The sequence below is a fragment of the Labrus bergylta genome, chromosome 4, assembly GCF_963930695.1.
Source record: "Labrus bergylta chromosome 4, fLabBer1.1, whole genome shotgun sequence".
Taxonomy (NCBI): domain Eukaryota; kingdom Metazoa; phylum Chordata; class Actinopteri; order Labriformes; family Labridae; genus Labrus; species Labrus bergylta.
Genome location: NC_089198.1, coordinates 14,824,352 through 14,845,692, shown reverse-complemented (window position 1 = coordinate 14,845,692; position 21,341 = coordinate 14,824,352). Strand labels below are relative to the sequence as shown.

Genomic DNA, 21,341 nt, shown 5'->3' with positions numbered 1-21,341 from the left:
GTACATACCTTAGTTGATTTTTAACTGCCATTATATATGAAACTATAGGACATCACCTTGGTACAAAAAAAAAATCTTATAACTGCATTATTATACAAAACAACACACACAAGTTGGGAAAAAACAAGCATTAAACTAACACATCCCTACTGCAGCTACATGTCCGATGTGTCCTTGGTCAGTGTGTGAATGTGTAGGTGTGACCTTCGGTGTAAAAGCGCTTCGAGATCAGACTAGCTCGAGTCCATTTATGACTGAGACCAAACTATCATGTCAACAGGAAGATACCAGTTGTATTTTTATTGTTCTATATTTGGTCATTTGAAGGTGAATAAAAAGGAATGGACCACAGAAGATGCTCTGTAAGTTTAATAAAACTTTTATTACAATATATGCATCAAAAACAATATTCTGCTCTTTATTAATATTGGGTATAAACAGCACAAAGAGGAATGTCAAGAACTCACACCTTGGCTGGTGAGGGAAACGTTGGCTACACTGACTTCATTGGGTCACCTGTAATCTCTGTAGTCATGGAAACCACAAAGTGCTCAGCGGTTTGTACTGGCTGCATCAATTAAAATATAAAAACAGTAAATGCTCCCTGGCACATGACTTCACTTGACAGAGTTGGAGAAGTTACATGGAGATAACTGAAATCACCAAACAGAGGGGCGACACCTCATCTGTCCGTCCTTCATTTGACGTGTATGGGGAAAACTGTAAGAGGTCCGGGGTCACAGTTCATTTTAAAACATGTCCATCTCAAGAGGAGCTTCACAACACTTGAATTCCATTGTATGCAAAGACACCGATGGAGAAATGCAATAATGGATTCGATTTGGACATGAGAGGGAGAAGCTGATCCCAAATCAACACGATAGGGAAAGTTCACCTCAAGTTTTACCAGACAGAGTCGAGGGCTCATGCAGAAGAGGAGGGTCATAGAATTAACATTGAGTAAATCTTAATGGGTAGCTTTCCTGCTCACTTCTTTAAAGAGCGAATACAAAATAGAGAGAAAGAATATTGAGGTTATGGCATCACAATGGCATGAAAAGCTAATTCTGTCGACTCTCCCAATAAAAGGTGAGCGCCTGAGATGTTTTAGAACTAAAAGCACTTAATACAAGCAGAAAAAAAACTTTGGTTTCCTCAATAACAAAATAACAAGAACAAAACAAGTAAGAAAACTGAAAAAAATAACAGGACATCCCAATGACTGTGTTGTTTATGTAAATATATGTAACCATTTTTGTAGAAATGGTTCTTGTGACTTCATTTAAGTAACTGGCAAAAGTTTAAAAAAAAAAAGAACTGTGTGAATATATAAACATAACACTGTTTGAATATACTTTACTGTATGTTCTCTTGAAAGAAAAGGAATCCAGATCCAATAATGGATTGGAAATAAAAAAAATAGTGGCAAGCCGTATGAGTCGATAACCAGAAGGATTTTTCCCCTCCTCTTGTATCAGTCGTCCTTCTAGAGTCAAACTCTGGCAGTGGCTCCAAAACCTGCAGAGGGACAGAACAGAAAAAGTTACAAACAATGCAACTGAAAGTCAAATGTGGCCTCACAAAAGACCAGTATCAACAGATAACTGCATCTTATTTTGGTATTTAAGTTACAGAAATAGAAGATAAGGTGTCACATTCAGAACACATGGTGCAGTGTTTGCAGTGAGATTGCCTCACAGTGGGTGACTTCAGTGTGTATCGGTGTGGCTCCTACCTTTGTTGGGTTTTTTTTTTCACACATGTAGGCCGTCTCCTTCTCCGTCTCCCTGCTTCTGCATCTGGGCCTGCATCTTGGCGATCATCTCCTGCATCCGTCTCAACTGAACCACAAAGAACGTCAACGTTTGCCATGTAAACTATAACTTCCCTCAAAAAAATGAACTCAGCAGCTGAGATTTTCAAGTGACAAACTTTTTGGTTTATTTACTCGTGATTTGGCACATTGTTCAGCCTTACTGAATGTTTTATTAAAAACTCCTGTGATCAAGTTGTATTAACTGCTTCCACATGAGCCCTATGCAGACTGCCAGATATTTACGTCCCTGTGATGTTTCACCTTCAATCTGAACGTCTCAGAGGCGTAATGACGTAACTAATTGATCCCCCCCCTTCTGTACTGTCTTCGAAAGCAGTAAGAGAAACAAGACCAAATCAGCTAAGCAAGCGGTGGAGCGCAGCGCTGTATGTCTGACTGTGTGTGTCTGTGGAGCTCCCGCTGTGCTGTTCTTCCACAACGCCGAAACGCAGTTTGAATATTACAAGAATATTAAACCATAGCAGATTCAGAATCAGTATGAATGTACAAAGACATAACGACAGCTGAGCTTAGGTATGGCACTTTTGTGGAAACACAGTCTGAAAAGGGCTATGAACTACTTTAACAAGAAACAATAGTGAACCAGAATAGTTCTACAAGTACTGAACAGATTCAACTATACCACCCTATCCTATCTAAGCATGAACACTGGGAACCATAGAAAAAGTTATCCTTGTACAGATCAAACTAAAAATTTCTTCTCAAGTGTCACTATCAAGTCTAAAGTTCACTGATTGAAGTTACCCTTTGCCTCCAGTTATAATGCTAAGCTAACTGTCATCTCCAGCTTCAAAGGTTTGTATACATGTGGGAGATTGCAGATACATCTACTTTCCACCCTTATTCCTGTATCAAACCTTGACAGAGAATGAGTAGTGTCTGAGATACCCTACCTCAGCCTCCTTCTCCTGCAGGATCATGTCTTTGTCCATTTCCTCCGGCTCCGGCCCATTCCTGCTGTAATGACACAGCTAAAGTTACTTTTGATAGCAGTGAGAGGCTATAGAATCAATCTCCAATATTTCTGCAGAATGTGTGCCAATCAACAAAATTCATCTTCAAGTTAAAATGCAGTCGGTTAGGCATGTGACATTTCTCTGTGCGGTTATTTACAAAGCACAATGACCGGTTAAGCGGAGAAGTTGGTGTGTTTGTGTGCACGAGCCTGAGAGTGCACATTGTACCGTCTGTGGAGGCATTAGGCATAAAATGACAAAAAGCCACATTGAGAAAGTGAAGGAGTCAGTGGGTTAGTGGTGATAGAAAAAGTGGACGTCTACAAGATGACTACAAAGAGATGAAAGCGGTAAGGTTCCAGAGAGGAGCAGCGGGCGTGAGAGTCAGGGGAACAGCAGTAACCCCCCCACTAAATTGGAATAGGAAAAAAACTGTACCTCCAACAGTCTTGCTCATGGGAATGGACAAATCAAGACCACGCTGCCATCATTGGACGATGGCGAGCCAACAAGAAGGTAAAAGCCCTTCGTCATCCTGGGTTGGCTTTAGAAGGCAGTTTAAAAAGGATCTTTTTGGTCTACTTTGAGGGTTAAATGATGAAATATCCACACTATGTTAAATGACACAGTAATCCTGTTGAAAACCTCGACTGATACTTAAACTACACGAGCCATTTAGCTACAAACTAACCATGGAAAACCACAAACCACTGAGGCCCACAGTATATATTTAAAAATTTGCTTGGTCGCACTGTTTAACATGCAGAATGATGAGTTAGATCTACTTTACTACAGAATGAAACATGTTCAACAACATCATGATCCATCATTATACTAGGATGATTCTACTTACTGAGCTTCCTCGAACACTTCTGGGTGTTTTATTCCTGTTAACTGTGCTGTGTGTTTACTTTTAGAGCCTGACTGTGTTGTGTTTTCTGTTACTGTCTATGCCATTTAATACTGCTCTTATCAGAGGTTTGCTGTTTGAGGTGGGGGAGGTGCAGAGAAGCAAGCTGACGTACGCAGGAGACAGAGGCAGAACGTAACCATGGGAGGACAACCTGCCACCCCGCTTGAGGCGGTCCGAGCGGAAGTTCTCGTAGTGAAGGTCCTGGGTCACTTCCTGTAGATCCTGCATGTGGGTTCTGTGGAAAAGAGTCACAATCCAATTCACTCGTGCAGACATTTACAAACTACAGATGTTAGCTCCACTGTTGGGTTGTCATGATACCATTACCACTGTTATTATCTGGGAGGACGTTCTTGATATGATTAGTTAAAAAAAAAAAAAAACAACTTGTGATTATGTGAAGCTTGTGAGTATTTATCCAAGAGTTTATTACCAAGAAAAGTGAGCATACATATGTAGACTTGTGTCTCCTACGTGCTAAAAGGGTAATTGCTGTGAACAAACCAGGTCTGGATGAATATCTTAAAAATCTATCAATATCTGCTGCTATGGAAAAAAATACTTATATTACCAAAGAAACACTGGGAGTTTCTTGGGGAATTACATGCGAGTTTTAGAAACCAAATAATGGTCATGATCAATACAACATAGGCCTCCAGTTGAGACACAGACGGTTGAGATAACAACATCTGTAGCACCTTTGTCTCGGTTATATTTTTTGTTCACATGCCTTTCTATTCCATTCCACACTGTGTCGTCTGCCAGACTGACCACTGTATTAACAAAGGATGTTTGTAATAATTGAAAAAACTCCAATAAAAGAAAGTTTTGTAACAAAAAAAATGATATGCCACCAATACCTTTACAAACGGTTTGAGGCTCAACTGTTACACCAGAAATCAACTGTTCTAAATCTCTCCAAAACAGCAGCCTAAGCTACGGTGGGTTTGTTATGGCTCCTATTTTGGACTACCGCTTTAGAGCAGTGAAGAAGAGTTGTCAAAGATCAGAATTTGGCAATACTCTCCACAGCAAAATCGCGTCAGCCAAACAACAATGTGCACAGTATGCCATGGATCCAGTTCATGGGGACAGCATTAGTCTTGCCATACACTGACAGAAGCACTAAGGCTTTAAGATACTACTGTGTATGGACTTAATCGTACTAGAATTGGATTGGTACACCAACTGTCAGGTATCAGAATCACCAAGAAGAACAATAAAACAGCTCTACTTAACTGTATCTCTCATGTTGTCTTTATTTTAGCCAAACCAATTTACACTGTCAGTGTTGCTGCTACTTAGTACCAATTTGGGACACAGCTAATGTTTTTCTTCTTTCCTGCCTTGGCTCCATCCCTTTTCTAATTAGTTACACCGTAACAAGAAAAAGCTATTGGCAGGGGTGGACTTGCTCTCGTTGTGTTTTAAAGCATCCTGGCAAACTAACACGCTGGCTGCAGTTTCTTCTCACAGCACTTGTTGGGAATCAGACAGGATATACACAGTTTTAGAGGTAGAAAGCTTCTCTTTTTCTCTCTGCGTTTTTCTTTCAAACACAAACAGCCTCTATCACTCACATCAGCATGATTCGCAGCTTGAGGAAATCGTTGTGTTCTGGATTCTCCACCTCAACGACTCCCCAGGGGTACAGGCGGCCCCTCACCTTCTTCCCCTTGGCTTCAATCTGCTGGTTGGATCCCACCACTGCAAATGGGATGCTAGCCTGGAAAAGAAGAGATGTTCATGTGTCTTCAGTAATGGTTTAACCACACACACACACAAAATGACAACACTAAAGATTAGACTTAGAGTAGCAGGATGCTTTCTAGGGAATGGCGAGCATACCTTGAGGATTCTGGTCTGCTCTTTGAAGTCCTCATCCTCATCCGACTCAGCATCAGGAAGGTGGTAAATCTTGATTCCATGCTCATCAATCTCATCCAGAATCTGACCAACAAAATGCAGGTTCAAAATGACCGGTTGTATTAGGTCAGGACGTAAAGAAAATGATCCTATAAATCAAAACCATTTGGTCTCGTGAGCCTCTCATGAGCTCAAGACTTGTTGTCCTGCCATGATTTCTCTACCTTTTGAAATGTTTGAACACTGTGTACTACACAATGTTCACTCAGTGGATGACGCAGTGACCAGCAGCACATGATAGCTACAGTTTATTTCAGGAACTGGAAAATAAAAAAAACAACCCTGAACAATGGTCGACTCTGTTGGACCTCACCCTGCGCTTGAGCCTCTCCCTCTCTTTGAGGGTGAGTGTGTCTGCCTTGGCGATGACAGGAACCACGTTGACCTTATTGTGAATGGCCTTCATGAACTGAACATCCAGGGGTTTGAGGCTGCTCGGACAGGAAACAGACAAGCAAAGGGGGGAGGGGGAGGGAGAGAAACACAAGACATTCAGAAGAGAAGAGATAGCACATAAAATATAGTTAGCTTAACTTTTACTAACTGAGGCCTAGTCTGCACTTTTTAAACTGAGGTTTTCATCCTCCGTTTAAAAAAAGAATCCCATACACTCACGCTGAGGTCTCAAAAACATGTTATACCACATGGAAACGTAAAACACTGTTACGGCTGTCAAGAGCATGCCAAGTTGAAAAACGATGTTTGAAATGCTAAAATGTTCTCGCCATTTCTCTGCTATGACTTTCATTTCACAAAGTTGTCCATTCAGGCGACTCTGCTCTTCAACATAGTGGGAGAGTAACTGTGTATGTATGTGTAAGCATGTAAAAAGTCCAGTTAGCAACATTAACACCAGCACTAGTTTGGTTACGTCGGGCCATCGCACTAATCTCATGTAAACAAAAGCTTGTGTTTGAATCACATTAACATTTCTGTCAACTTTCAGAACTCGATTCCTGAACTCCTCTCAAATTAAAACATTAGTATTCTGTTGTTTAAAAACAGAAACTTGTCTTCGTTGCATTTTTAACAGCCGGACAAATAATGCTGCTGTCTATCCTACCCAGCTGTAATTTCCACAAATGAAATACCTAAATGAGAATATTTTCTTTGAAGGAGGGGAAGTTTTAGAGAGACGCTGGTTTACAACATGTTCATTTTATTCAAACAAAAACCTATAAATAGTAGAACCAGAAATAAGCACATATCTTAGCAGTGGCCTCTTACTTTTTCCAGAGCTGGATGTAAAGAATTAGGACTCACCCATGGCCGAGCGGAGAGATGAAATAAAAGCAGCAGTGGACTCTGTTGTCCACAATGTGTCTACGGTTGAGCCCGCTCTCGTCATGGAGGTAACGCTCAAACTGATCATCAATGTAGCTGATAATGGTGCTGAAACTGAAAGAGATCAATAATATGAAAATGTGAGAACCATGCATTGTTGTTTTTATCCTATAATTAGGTTCTTAGAATCATTTTATAAAATAAGTACACGGGGGGCCAAAGAAAAGACCTGAAGCACAAACTGGAAAATGATCCTGCCAATAAAGTCATGATACACTAACATTGTAAACTCCTATAGACCTCAAATGTTAGAAAGGGTTTAAAAAGAAAGCACATGATACAACGTTCAATAGTCGGCGTATTCAGATAGACTTCAGTTCATGCAGTTGGAGAATTTGAAACATATACACATTTAGTTTTTTTTTTTTTTTTCATATTCATACATTGCTATGGAGATTAAAAGGCCTTGTTGTGGTTAATGCGCCCCATATACAGAAGTTATAATCCTCCAAGTTGGCAGTCCGGGTTCAGATCAGGCCTGTTGCTCCTTTCCTGCATGTCATTCTCCACTATCTCGCTCTCTCTCTCCCCCTGATTTCTGACTCTATTCACTGTCCTGTCTCTAAATAAAAAGGCATAAAAAGGCCCAAAATACATGAAAAAAAAATAATGGAATGGAAATTGTCCCACTACTGTTCTTAAGATTCAAATCATAAGATCAAGACGTTCCAGCTCGTCACTGTTGAAGATCACAGAACTTGACACTGTCAGCTAAATCTAAAGAAAAGGCTCATCTTTTTATCAGCATACACCCTGAAAAGATTTCATACCAGTCTTGGCTGTTGATTGCGTCTCCGTATCCCGGTGTGTCCACCACAGTGAGACGCAGCTTCACTCCTCGCTCCTCGATTTCTACCGTTGACGCCTCGATCTGAACCGTCCTTTCGATCTTTTCTATGAGAAGAACAAGAAAGGACAAAGTGACTGGCAGTGCAAAGTTGTACTTGTCAATCGTGTGATTTTAATACACAGGATGAGGAAGTGTTTCAGAAGGTTAAAAAGATAATAATCACAAATTCAGCTTTGAATAGGAATGGTTCCATGCATGTGTGTTTTACCTGCTGCTCCTGGGATGACTCTTTCAGGGTAAAGGTCAGTGAGGAAGAGGCTGTTGATCAGGGTCGATTTCCCGAGACCAGATTCACCTTTTAAGAGAAGACAGCAAGGAAATGATCAGGCCAAAATCCGGATCAATATGAGACATGAAAAAAGATTAGACAATTGCTTCAAATTCCAGAAGTATTGTCGGGTGTTTTTAGAAAAAGAGCTATTCTTAATACTGACGGATACAAGGATACAAAATACTACTACTCTTGATCTTTCCCAGATTGTTGTCAGGCGGTTGATTAAACAGATCCAGCTGGAACCTGAGAAAGGTGTGCTAATGTTCATCATCAGTCTGCTGGGAAGGTTTTACCTTCACACATAGAATAACCAGGAGCTCCTCCTCAACCTGACTCCGTTAGATGAACTGAATTGTCTTTCAGATCTCTGCTGATGTCATTTGAGTTTGAATGAACTAAACTATCATGTCTTTTTTCTTTATATCTACAGCAAGACAGGGCTAGAACAAGCAGATAAAAAGATAACAAACGCAGTGAACATTGACACTTCGAATGATGAAGCTTGCAATAAAGAGACGGACCCGTCGAGTATTAGTTTAGTAAAATCACTGTCTTGAAAACCTAAAGACCATTAACCCTGGAATGCGACTACTGTGGCTCCCAGCAGCACCACCAGTGCAAAGCTTTACAGTCTTTACTACATCATATCTGCCAACTTTCAAGAGAAGCATGTACTGAAAATCAAAGTCATAATTTCATCAATGCATCAGTTTTAGAAGCATGTGGAAAGGGGATATGAGAGATAAAAACAAGTGTTTGCAGTGAGGTACTAAAAAAGTATGCAACATTATTTTTCATTCTATTTCCATTTGTGGGTTCTATGTGCAGTAATCTCAATCTGCGGTAGAAAACTGATTTCATTAAGAACATGGGTCACAAAGAAGGCCAAGTAAGCACTCAGTTAGTGTTCTTGAAGTAGAGGGGCCAGCAGGCCCTCGTCCACCGTGTGAATCAGACCCTGGAGGCCTGCCGGCTGCATTCCTCTCTGGTTTATTTTAAAGCAAAAAGGATGAGCATACAGCTTGTCTGTGAGGGGGAGCTTCTACCCTCCCCCTCGCACACAAGCAGGGAGGTTCACAGAGTCACAGTTTTCACATCAAGAGTCTACGCTGCTGCAGCTGCTGCTGTGCCAGCCGAGCTTCTATACTGATGTGGCATCTGACATTTTCTGCTGACTTCATGCTCACTGAAATATTTGTTTTACCGAAAAAGCTGAGGTCACGTGCATATATCAAATGAAAAGGAACTACAGAGGTGAAGAAATGTCAAACTGATGGGTAGATGTTATAGAAAGCAGGTATATGATTTAAACAACTGTGCAGGCAAATGCTCATTATCACACAAACACACATGAACCAGAATAAAGCTTAAACAGTCACAAAATAAATTCAGTGTTTGTAACCGTGACGAGACACTCACCTACCACCATCAACGTAAACTCAAATCCTTTCTTTACCGACTTGCGATGCACCTGATTTGGCAGGTTGGCAAATCCGACATACCCTGGAGTCTCAGGGTTGTTGAACTGTCCCTGCTGTAGAAAGAAGTGAAAAGACAAAGAGGGTCACGAGTTTCAAGAAAAACATGTTTGGTGACATTAAAACTGAAGTTGAAAGAGCACAGCTTTGAACATGACTTCCTCTCACATCAGGGAAAAGTGAAACATGGTTTGGCTTTGTAGCAAAAACAACTATGACAGCCGAGTATTAGAGCTCATACTGTAACAACTCAGGAGACATCTGTTCACAGGCAGCCAGGTGATTTAAGAGGGCAACAATGACTTCTGTGCAGTCTATTTGCAAAAGACCTTCCAGCCATCATTACAGTGTTTACAGCCCTCTCCTACACAGAAAGACAGACCGAGGAGATGCCTGCAAACCGGACAGCATTTAACTGCAGCAACAACTGTCAGAGGCTAATTCAAATCAATAACTCAAGAGTTCATGTTATCAATAAGTTTTCCCCATTTTTGCCTCACAGTATTTCAGATTCATAACCTCCCTGTCCCGGGCCTTTCAGCAGAGGTCAAGACTGATAAGCCTGTTATGTGGCGTGTTCTTGCTCTGCCTGTGGGGCTTTTCTATCTTGCATGAAGCCACATCAGGAGGTCAATGAGGCTGGTGAGAATTCGCCCAAGCGACTCAGTAATATTCCTGTTGGGAACCCGCATCAGAATGCAGGAAGCACAAATTGTCCCGCTTTAAAATGAGTGGGATTTACCACTTACACACATTTTCTCCTAATCATCACAGCACCTTCTTGTAGAGTTCCTGAAGCAGAAGTAGGTATTACTGTACTAGACTGTATCGGTTCAGATGTAATGTTTGTCTCACCTTCATTTTGTCAGCCTGAGACATTTTTCTCCTTGTAGCCCTGAAGGGGGAAAGAAAGAAAAAAACACTGTATCACATATAGAGAAATGCAATGAAACATCTGCTGCTGAAAGTCGAATTAGTCTACATTTCAGACATCTATTGACCTTATCTAAAATGGAGGGTATGTTTTACTGACAGGCCTGAGAGTGAGAGACAGGAAGTCTGCTGTGTGAGAGAGAGCTGTGTCTCACCACAGGAAGAAAGAAAAAAAAACGACTTTTTTCCGGCTAAAACAGTTGAGCTACAGCTGCAGTGATCTGAGGATGAAAGAGACACAGCCATACTCACGACCTTTATTTGTCTGGTATCTTGTTATGTTATGTTGTGTCTAGTTATGATGAAGTGAAGCCGTGAGAAACACACCCTCAGACTGGAGGGATGGAAATATGTCCTGGCTATATACAAAGCTAGTTTGGAGGCATTAAAAGACCATTTTCCGCCACTATAATCAGGGGAAAGATGATAAGTTAACCTACACTAGCTATCTATCCTTTCATATCAGAAAGTTACTTGTGTTTAAATTCGCTAGTTAGCCTAACAGCGGCTGTTTTTATAACGGGAACATCTCAGTGGGTGTGACTGATGCTGAAAATATCATAATCCATAATCATTGTTGTTCTTTAAAACCCATCAAAACAAACCCAAACTAGGCTACTTACCAAAGCTAACAGTCCCCACTAACTGCTCTGTAACTAGTACAGACAAGCTTAGCATTAACAACTCACTAGCCGAGTAGCTTCTCCTGCAGGATGTTAACTTACACAGCTACTGTTAGCGTCGTCGCTTTCTCTCCGTTTTAACAAGCTGTTAAAATGACGTAATCTGGCGATGACGTAGAGATAAATATGGTAGCTTTACCTTGTATATTGTCCGCAGAAAGTTGAGTTCAGATAGAGGTACAGGCAAGACGAGCCGACGATGAATAGCAGACTTGGCGGACACCTAAAATTCTTCAGATTCCGGTGCAGCAGCTTCAACACACACAGACCACAATGACCACAATGCACTGCGGGCGAGAGAGCGAGAGAGAGCGCGCGCAGCAGGGCCGACATGGACCAACATTACACAATGGAAGTCAGCCTGAGAAAACTGATTTATAATCTTATTTAAGTCATTATTATTTGTTTTAGGATTGTAGCAGTGTGTGGGAGGTTTAGCCAAATTAAGATGTAGATGTATGCAGTTGTTTGTTTGTGTAACATTGATGATTTTCTCCGGTGTTTTTTTATTTTTTATTTTTTATTTTTTTAATAATTTAATACAAAGTTTGAAAACAGACCATACATTTCAAAAGATTTTATTCTAGGAACTCCAAAGTAATATGTTTTTCTTTCTCATAGATGTTTGGTTTTTAGTTTGTACTCATATTGTTATAATTCTGTTATTTTATCTTTAATGGATGGAATAACAGTTTAATTGAATTTCTGGGGACTACCTGGAACCATCTAAAGGACCACAGTATTATTCCTCCAAGCCCACTCATAGCTAAGCGTGTGATACAGCCCTATACTGGACCATCAATGGATCCTCTCTATGTTTGAGCCTCTCTTATTTTCACGACCTTAGTTCCAACCTGGAACCAGTAATGTGTTTACAAATTACAATGGATACATATTATAAATGATAATAAAGTCCTTTATTTTCAACTCTAACGTGGCTCAGAGGAATGACAATTTGAAACTCTACCATAACTGAGGTTGCACCAAAGATTATGAATCAGTCAAATACTTTTTAAGAAGTATTATATTTCACTTATATAGGCTACTAAAATAATATTTAAGAAAATCTATATTGTCATATGCTCTTGTGGTAAACAATATTCATAGTCATACTTTTTTTGTTTTTTCTCATACTCAAAGTCAATACCCACAACCTGGATAGTGCTGCAGCTAAAGAGGAAGCAATAATGTTTTATTTCTAATGACTCACTGAACCAGTGTAAAAATGTCATATTTGTGCAAAAATCTCAAGTTACTCTCGACAACCCAGCACAATGGTAAAAGCAAAGGAGTAAATAATGAAATGAAGGAGTACATCTCCATTTAACCTGTCAGGGTCCCTGTATTTTGCATGATGGCTTTCTATCATGGTGATGTAGACACTTGCACACATAGAACATAGGCTAGTTATTGTAAAGGATAAAAGTATACTGTTCTTTTCTATGACATAAAGACAAATGTTTAAAAGGGCTTGCTGACTCACTGACTCTCCTTCTATCCAACAATGAGTTTGAAATTACGAGTTTAAATATTATTTTTACAATATTATTATATTATTATAAATATTATTTTTACAGTCTATGGTTTAAACTTGAAACTCATATTTATAGCAACATTGTAAAGTGGGCTTTTATTTCAATGAAGACAGTTTTAAAATAGTTGAGGTTTCAAAATAAAAGCTCAAATTGAGTTAAAGTTAAGGAGTTTTCCTCCACCTTTTCCAATGATAACTTACATTTATGACAGCCAACAGAGGGTGCTAATGTTCAATCTAAACTGATGAGGGTGATGTACAGTAAAATACCAAGTATTGAAACTTTAATTACATTTATTTTATAATATTGATAAATACCCAATCGTGACTATCATAAACAGTGCAACAAGCAAGTGAAGTTAACTTCTTTGTGTATTTACATTGGAGGATAATTAATAAACTACATCTCCTAACAGGTGGTTTGTCTTCGTATAATATATATATAATAATCAACCAATCAGAAAAGCCGTGCATGGATTAAAAGTTGAGACAGTTTGCTGACAGTCTGTCGTAAAGGGCTAATTGCCATTTTAAACATATGTTTTAAAGTAAATTGAAAGATGCCCGGATGTATTTCCACTTCGCGTCCAGGAAGCTCACGTTAGCATAACGAACTGGATAAAGGGTAAGGGGCTAGTTTAGCTTGTTACCTAGACATCAGTGTTGGCCTTGATTGTCATGGGTTTCGTCCAACTACAACTACCCACTTTGAAGACGTAACTGTATGTATGGCTCGTTGGTCTAGGGGTATGATTCTCGCTTTGGGTGCGAGAGGTCCCGGGTTCAAATCCCGGACGAGCCCTCCTTTTTTATCAATTCTTACCAGAACAGTAGGCAACACTTATTTGCTCTTGGTATATTTCTTATGTTTTGTCGCTTAAACACTTAAAATATTGGATGCCAAACTGGTCTGAACTAGGTCTATTTGCATTGTTATACTGCCGTCTTGTGGATGTTGGCAGTACTACAGGTAGGGAGTGTATTGTTTTTTCTCTTCTGATTGTATTGTTATTATACCAGTTACGCTTTACTGTTTTTATATTGTCAGGTTGCCTGATATGTTTTCATCCCCACAAAGGTTCAATGGGTCTGAGGCTCCTTTCAAATAATTTGAATTCCACTTATTTATAACATCTGAACACATTCAGATTTTCTTTGTTGAAATCATCTGGCCTTACACTTACTATTGTTTCACACAGGGTCTTTTCAGTGGAGTACAAGAAGCATCAGATTACTTAAATACATGTTCACTTAACACCTTTCTTTCTTGTCTTGGTATTGTCTTGGTATCTGAGCATGCTGTTGTGACAGCATCTTGCCCCCCCCTCCCTTCAGTCTGATTCAGGACAGCCACTGCTCTCCTAAACAGGGGTCCACAAGATATATCGGTAAATACCGATCTCTTTTCCATTCTGATACAGCAACCATATCATTGCCACAGAAGCCACACTGTGTCCATTATTTCCATAAGCCTCTTATGTCGCCATGCTGTGATTTGTAGACAGGTTCATACTATGAAGACTGTGGCTGGTTTATGTATATTTTAAGCCCCCCCCCCCCCCCCTTTAAAATTTTTTTAAAAAAAAGCTAAATGTGTCTGGTCTGCTATGAATGAGAATCCCCAGTCTCTTGAATGGATGCCATTTTTCCACTTTCTTGTAAAGAATGTTCAAATGTATCTGACATTGGTTTAAATAAATGTAGATCAACAAAACATTCATCTCAATTATTGTGTTTGGTTTTGTCACAGTAGTTACTACTGCTTACTACTCCCTTCTATAGTTCTCCTTAAAGGGATACTTCACCCGTCGAAACATGAATCTGTATTGACATTGGGTCATGTAATAGAAATGTGAAATACATTTTGAAGTTGGTGCCTTCTTGGCCGAGAAAAGGCAGCAAGTGTCTTTTTGGCTCCTGTGGATGAAAGACTACAAATCCCAGAATACACAGTACCGCAGGCCACTCCCATTAAGGTCCTCTATTTCAGAATCAGAAACAGAAATACTTTATTAATCCCAGAGGGAAATTTGATCGTTACAGTTTCTCCAAAATATACAATATAACAGCATATTTGAAAAGAATGACAAGATCTCCAGGTTTCTAATGATACAAATATTAATGCAAATGGGTGAAGTATACCTTTAATCATTTCATAGCATTCATTCAGTCAGTGATTTCTGTTTGATAAAAACTAAATTATCAGAACGTTCTCGATAAGTTTGATATTATACATTATAGAAATACATATATTTTTTTGAACACATGAAATTACACCATAATTTACTTTGGTTAAAAATATTTTCCAAATGACTGCTTATGGTTTAAGTGTAAGCCAGACATGATTTGTTATCAATCCAGTAACTTAAATTCAAATATTGACAATATAAAAGAAAAATCTAACAGAATCTAAACCAAACAAATGATTCCTCATTGTTATCCTTTCTCTTCACAGCAGATCACTGCCCACCTCCCTCTGATCAATCTGAGTTGTTCTACTTCCTAATTATTGGCCATGATATAAATGTTTCAGTATAAATCAAACCAAAGCAGAGACGGACACAGGTATACAACGTAAAAAAAAACCTGTTTAATGTTCAAAAGAGCAGGCAGTGAAGGCAGGGAGCTGGCTGACCAGAAAAATAATCCACAAGGTGATGCAGGAAACTCAGGTGAAGTAACTGGAGAACAGCAAGGCACACCGGAGTACCTGAGCAGAAGAAAATACAGGTAAGACCAAAGGAACATCCAGGGGCAACTACCAAACAAGACTGACTTATCTGGCAGAGTACTGGAGTGAAGACCAGGCTTTTATAGACAAGATGATAGTTGAGTGGAGCCAGGTGTGCCTCGTCTGCTGCTGAGTGGAGAAGCCAGCCACACCCCACTGCCACTCACATACCTGCAGGAGAAAGGAAACAGAAAGGGGAGGTGGAGAAAGAGGAGGAAAGAGAGAACAAATACAAAAAACCCTACAGCAAAACCAAAACCAAACTGAATCATCACAATGAACCTCGTAAAGCTCATTGTAACAAGATAATAAGTCCAAGTACTTACTTTAAAATGGTTCTTACACTTTGAACTCCATGTCTTTCAGAAACGTCACAGATTCTGAGTCAGATCACTGAAGTGTGTAACTCAGGCATTAAAAGACGCACAGTCAACATCAGTACAGTGTAAAAAGTTTGTCATGTGTTCAGATTATGTCCATTTTTAACATCAGAGTCAAGTATTCAGAGATCATATTTAGCTTCAAAATGTGTTAAATGCCTGAGAGGCATGATAAAAAAAAAAGTGAGAGCCAACTTGTAGCCCCTGGTTCAGTTTCCCTACGCCTCTATATTCACCCCATCATCACCTCCTTAACCAGGATGTCATTTAAAGTAAAGCAGCTGCCTGCTTAGCCGGCACCTTTCACTTCTCAAGCAGCACTTAATTTACTGCAGGACATTTTAAATCTCTGCCTCTGTGGCTCTGAGTCGCTGACAAATGCCTGGTTGCAAATGTATCTCATTGACTGCTGACTCGGTTGTATTACAAGCCTGCTGATAGGGGGGCTGCTGCAGTAATGTGGCCCTCAGGTTTATCCTCAGATGTTTGGGAAGTGTATTAATTTAGTTTAGATGGGGCTGTATGAAAGCGTAGTGGCAGGCAGAAGACTCACAACCTCCGGGGATTGAAGCTATCTGCACCCCAGCCAAAGCATATTCCAGCATCAATGTGTCAGAGGAAAGATATTAAACCAGCTTTACTTTTCCTAAGTATCATGAGAATAAGCACAAGATTTAGTGAAATCCCTCCACAGAGCTCTGAAAATCTCCAGGATTTTCCCCCTGAAATGTTTCCTTATGGACCGCTCAGAAGTGTCAGAAACTCTTTTTGGACTTGAATGCAGCTTTTTTTTAGGGGGCTGTATTTATATGGAGCTGAAATGACAAAATTTGAAGTATGAGTGCATCTGAACTTTTCACATAATAAGATGGAAACCCATTAATCAGTTCACGAGCATACAGTGAAGTGATTCCAGTGTGTAGGAATGGGAGTGTGAGTCCATGCTGATGTGCAGAAGAGAAAAACAAACTTTAAAACCTGACGGAGACTGAGCATACCCACAAAACCACCCCGGCCTTCATCTAAAAAAAAAGAAAAGTGTGTCTCCTCTGGCCAAAACCTAGGTATCAACAATTCCTTTATTTTTCCAAATGTTTTGCCTACCTCTGACTGTGTTCATCATAAAGATAGTGCTAGCTCTGGTATACAAATACTATACTAGTATTCAAAATCAATATTTAGCAAATCTGATAAATATGTCAACGTTAAGAGAGATGCTATTCTTATTTTCCTCATCTAACTCTTTTGACTGCAACAAAGGGATGTGAAGTGTTTACAATGAAGGACTGCAACACAAATTATTGGTTTATCAATTCATTTGTCGATTACATACATGCCAGAGAGCAAGACCACTGTTATCAATTTACATACGCATCCTGGTGGAGGAAGATGGTACTGGTGTGACAGTCTGGTACTGGTGTGACAGTCTGGTATTGGTGTGACAGTCTGGTACTAGTGTGACAGTCTGGTACTGGTGTGACAGTCTGGTACTAGTGTGACAGTCTGGTACTAGTGTGACAGTCTGGTACTGGTGTGACAGTCTCGTATTGGTGTGACAGTCTGGTACTGGTGTGACAGTCTGGTAGTGATGTGACAGTCTGGTATTGGTGTGACAGTCTGGTACTAGTGTGACAGTCTGGTACTAGTGTGACTGTCTGGTACTGGTGTGACAGTCTGGTAGTGATGTGACAGTCTCGTATTGGTGTGACAGTCTGGTACTAGTGTGACAGTCTGGTACTGGTGTGACAGTCTCGTATTGGTGTGACAGTCTGGTATTGGTGTGACAGTCTGGTATTGGTGTGACAGTCTGGTATTGGTGTGACAGTCTGGTATTGGTGTGACAGTCTCGTATTGGTGTGACAGTCTGGTACTGGTGTGACAGTCTGGTACTGGTGTGACAGTCTGGTATTCGTGTGACAGTCTGGTACTGGTGTGACAGTCGCGCAGTACTTGTCGCTGGCCCCCTGGTGGTATGCCATCCGCCATGTCACTAGCCCATGAACTAATGGCATACATGCCACTTAACTAAGCGAACATGTCGCTGGACCACTGGCTAGTAACTGAACTAGGTACTGTAGGTACCAGATGTACTGGTACTGCAGGGTGGTCAGATCTGCTCGGGGTCCCTCGCCTACGTTTGCATGATGATGTATTATTGTACGTCAGAGAGTCGGAGAGAGAGATCAAGATCACACAGCGTCCAAACTGCCTTAAATGTTACACAGTTGATGAGAGTCCTTGTCTGAACATATTTACATCCCTCAATGTTTGTGATGACCCCACATACAGGTCATTGACAATAAGCCTTCTGTAACATGTTTCAACCGTTTAACTTCAAATGTACGCCATGTGCTCTAACTTCTCGTTGTGTCCAAATCACATGACACCCGAGCAGATGTGAACACGTCAGCAGATCTAGTTCCTACACTGGCATGTGCTACGGTTCCCCAGATGCCACATTGTGATCTCGCTGTCACTCAAGAGACCTGACAATGGTAATGTGAGCTAGCCAAAGGTATAGCGAGCTACCTAATGTTAATTTTGGCTAAGAACGACTGGAGTGGAATGCTAATGTTAGCCGTTGTGAGTTAGCTGTTGGTACCCCATTTGACATCTGTTGAAAAAATAATCTGTGACCTGCCTGATTCATTGTGAATTGTCTTTCGAACTACTTATCAATTACATATCTGTAAGATTCCCTACGTTTATAAGATTTGCAAACTTGGAACACCCTGAACAGCATAATAACAGCATTTTAGCTTCAGCTCCAGAGCGTAATGTCAGAGGGAAAGTGACCTTTGCAAATACACCAGGTCAACATCGTACTTGTTTGCTTGAAATGACTTCAGCTTGACAAAGATTGATCTCCAGTGAACACAATTTTATTTAGGATACAGAAACAGCTCTGCCAATAATTACGCGGGTAATCAATACAGTAAATTAGTAGGAAACATCAGCATTTTTTTCTCCATCCTTGACTTGATAGATTCTTTTCTTGTTGGACGTTGGCACACACCCCAGGCCTGGGCGCCCAGCCTGCCTCCCTGTGTCGTCTTTCATTTCCTTTTCACCCCCAGGTCTTTCTGTACCTGTCAATTTCTTTCTACAGTGTGACTCCTTAATCCACCTGAGTGCATGGAGGACAGTTTTGACATAAGAAGAAAAGATAGACTCCTAAGGAGAGGACCAGTATCTTTAGAGCCCTGGGGATAACCGGATTACGACGGCCATTTTGTGCTGCTGGCAGTTTTTCTTATTACTCGGTCCCCCCCCCCTCCAACCCCCACCCTCCTCCCCCTCTCTCCACATCCACCACCCACTCACCCTCCCCATCTCTCTAGAGCTGAAATGCTGCCCTTTCTTAGAAGTCACACCAAACAATGAAAAGTACACACAAAAACAGATTCTGTTTTTCCGCAACTAAAAAAAAGCTGAAATGTCTGAGTGGGATAAAAACAAATGATAGTTCTCGTTTGTGATAAACAGATTTCTCCACACTGCTCTTCACGTTCTCTGATGTTCTCACTGTCTTTCTTCTCACTCTTTTAAGCTCGGGCAAAAAGGGCTCCTTTGTTAAACTGCACATCACATGGGTTTTTCCCATCCATATGTCACATTTTTTGAAAACCTGGACTCACATGTTGAAGAAGAAAATTACATAGTTTGAAATGTAGTGTAAGGCTATTTATCATAAACTTGGTCTGAGAATGATGTACAGCTATGATCTGCTTTAAATAGAAGTTGTCTTTTCTAGTCCACTAGCTTCATCATTTTCCCAGATGAAGGCAGTGTGGATTGTCGCTGCTTGTCTTTCTGAACTATTTCATGAGACTTGAGTGATTTTGGCTTTTGTAAAATATTTTTTCTAAAGAATTGTTTGTGGATGTTTATCTTTTTTGGGGGTGAAGTTGCCATCATGCAGCTTTTTGGCCTACTTTTCAGTGTTCACCTGAAGAAGATCCATGGATAGTGACAAATGTTGTGATTATTGAAATATTTTGTAGCGTGGATTAAGTGTGCAGGCTTTCCTCCATTGAACTCATCATTGTCTCTGTGTGCTGGTGAGTTCCTCCTGCGTGCCAGGCCTGAACCTACACAGCAGCAGATAACAGCACAGCTATGAGGACACAGATCAACTGTCTGACCCCCGCTGCCAATCACTTTATCCCTCTGGCCGGTCTGCTCGGAGAAAACCCAGAGGAAAAAACACTCTCTGGAAACATCTTATCACCTCCAGCACTGATGCGACGTGCACCTCTGGATCTTTTATGTCCATTTATTTTCCCCTGGAGGAGGCCCACCGTGCCTCCGGTAGTGGGAGGTAAATGAAAGAAAGGCCTCCCCCTTGCTGGTGCACTGATATCTAAGTTTATCTCTGCTACCACAACCTAAACCCAGAGCTTCATCTAACCAGCACCGGTCTGTGGATTAAGAAACACATCATGTTTCTGTCATGGTAATAATTATTTTTGTTGAAGACATGTCTGTGCTTTAGAGAGGCCTGGGAGCTTCCACTCAGACCACCAATGGTATTGAATGAAGACACTTCATTCAGTGTTCTTCCTCAGAGAAGCTGATTTAAAAAAACAAAAACAAAAAAACACAATGTCATTTAACCTTGAGTTATACTTAGACAGCTCTCTCTGTCTATCTTATTCCAATAACCAACAGTTGGCTGAATCACAGGTTCAATCTGATAAAATACCTTCATTAACAAAACCGTAACAACCAGCCGGGGAAAGAAAATCTTAGAGGTGATGTATCGATTTTATAGAGCTGCTTGAAAACATATTGGTTCGTATTAGAAATCTTAACGGCACCATGGAGAGGAATTTTAATGAGGGATTGTGTCAGGTTTGGGGTCGAGCTTTAAAAAGAGATTTTGCAAACAAAGATTGAGGTGAGTCAAGAGTCTTAGTCCAATGATGCATGGTCGACATCGTCTGTATTTAAGAGGGGATTTACAATTTTTGCAAGTTTAGAGGACAAACATTCTAAACTAAGAGAAACGTCTTATATTTGGGGTGCTGGATAGCCTAGCGGTTATGTTGCACGTCGTATGCACACAGTCCTCATCACAGCAGCATTGGGCTCGAATCCGACCTCAGCCCTTTGCTGCATGTCATCCCCAACTCCCTCCTCCCAACATTTCCTGTCTCTCTTCAGCTCTCATCTAAAGAAGGTGAAAAAATATCTTGAAATAATACAGGAAGACACCTCTAAAACTTAAAGTCTGAATATGAATTTTCAGCCTGTTTTCCAAAGTTTTCTCCCTGGCAGATTTGCAAGGGCCTTGAAAAAACGTAGATACGGCTCAAGAAGTATGTGTTGATTACCAAGCCAAAGATACCGTCTTTATGTTACTTTGCACGCAACCTAATTACACTCTCTTTTGAGAATGAAGAAACCTAAATGTTTTCACATCTTTATGAATATGGGGGGTCTCCTGGCTCATGCTACAACCTTGTTTTTTTGTGGACGGATGTTCCAGCAACTTCCTCT

The 21,341-nt window shown here is 40.5% G+C and overlaps 1 protein-coding gene and 1 non-coding gene across 6 annotated transcripts; one reads left to right on the top strand and one right to left on the bottom strand.

Moving 5' to 3' along the window:
- Nucleotides 1-363: 363 nt before the first annotated feature.
- Nucleotides 364-11,487, bottom strand: septin2 (septin 2). 5 transcript variants are annotated; one of them, XM_020649908.3, is made up of 13 exons: nt 11,334-11,487; nt 10,434-10,473; nt 9,520-9,634; nt 8,035-8,121; nt 7,747-7,870; nt 6,896-7,030; nt 5,946-6,063; nt 5,555-5,656; nt 5,287-5,432; nt 3,819-3,941; nt 2,731-2,794; nt 1,736-1,841; nt 364-1,518 (listed from the first exon to the last, which is right to left on the bottom strand). In XM_020649908.3, the coding sequence occupies exons 2-12, from the start codon at nt 10,455-10,457 to the stop codon at nt 1,755-1,757; spliced, it is 1,125 nt and encodes a 374-aa protein (XP_020505564.1). In that variant the 5' UTR covers nt 10,458-10,473; nt 11,334-11,487; the 3' UTR covers nt 364-1,518; nt 1,736-1,754. The 5 variants fall into 5 exon arrangements, with proteins under 5 accessions (XP_020505564.1, XP_020505580.1, XP_020505597.1 ...); XM_020649924.3 differs by having other exon boundaries at nt 2,731-2,791; XM_020649941.3 differs by having other exon boundaries at nt 2,731-2,791; nt 3,858-3,941.
- A 1,971-nt stretch (nt 11,488-13,458) lies between these two features.
- trnap-ugg (transfer RNA proline (anticodon UGG)) lies at nt 13,459-13,530 on the top strand. Its single transcript has one exon. It is a non-coding gene; the product is annotated as a tRNA-Pro (tRNA).
- Nucleotides 13,531-21,341: the final 7,811 nt, after the last annotated feature.

Excerpts from the sequence above, each read along its gene's own strand:
- septin2 (XM_020649908.3), bottom strand. The coding sequence starts at position 10,457 with ATGTCTCAGGCTGACAAAATGAAG. Across the intron at positions 7,031-7,746 it reads GCAATCAACAGCCAAGACTG|TTTCAGCACCATTATCAGCT; the intron begins GTATGAAATCTT and ends GATCTCTTTCAG. Across the intron at positions 1,842-2,730 it reads TGCAGGAGAAGGAGGCTGAG|TTGAGACGGATGCAGGAGAT; the intron begins GTAGGGTATCTC and ends TTTGTGGTTCAG.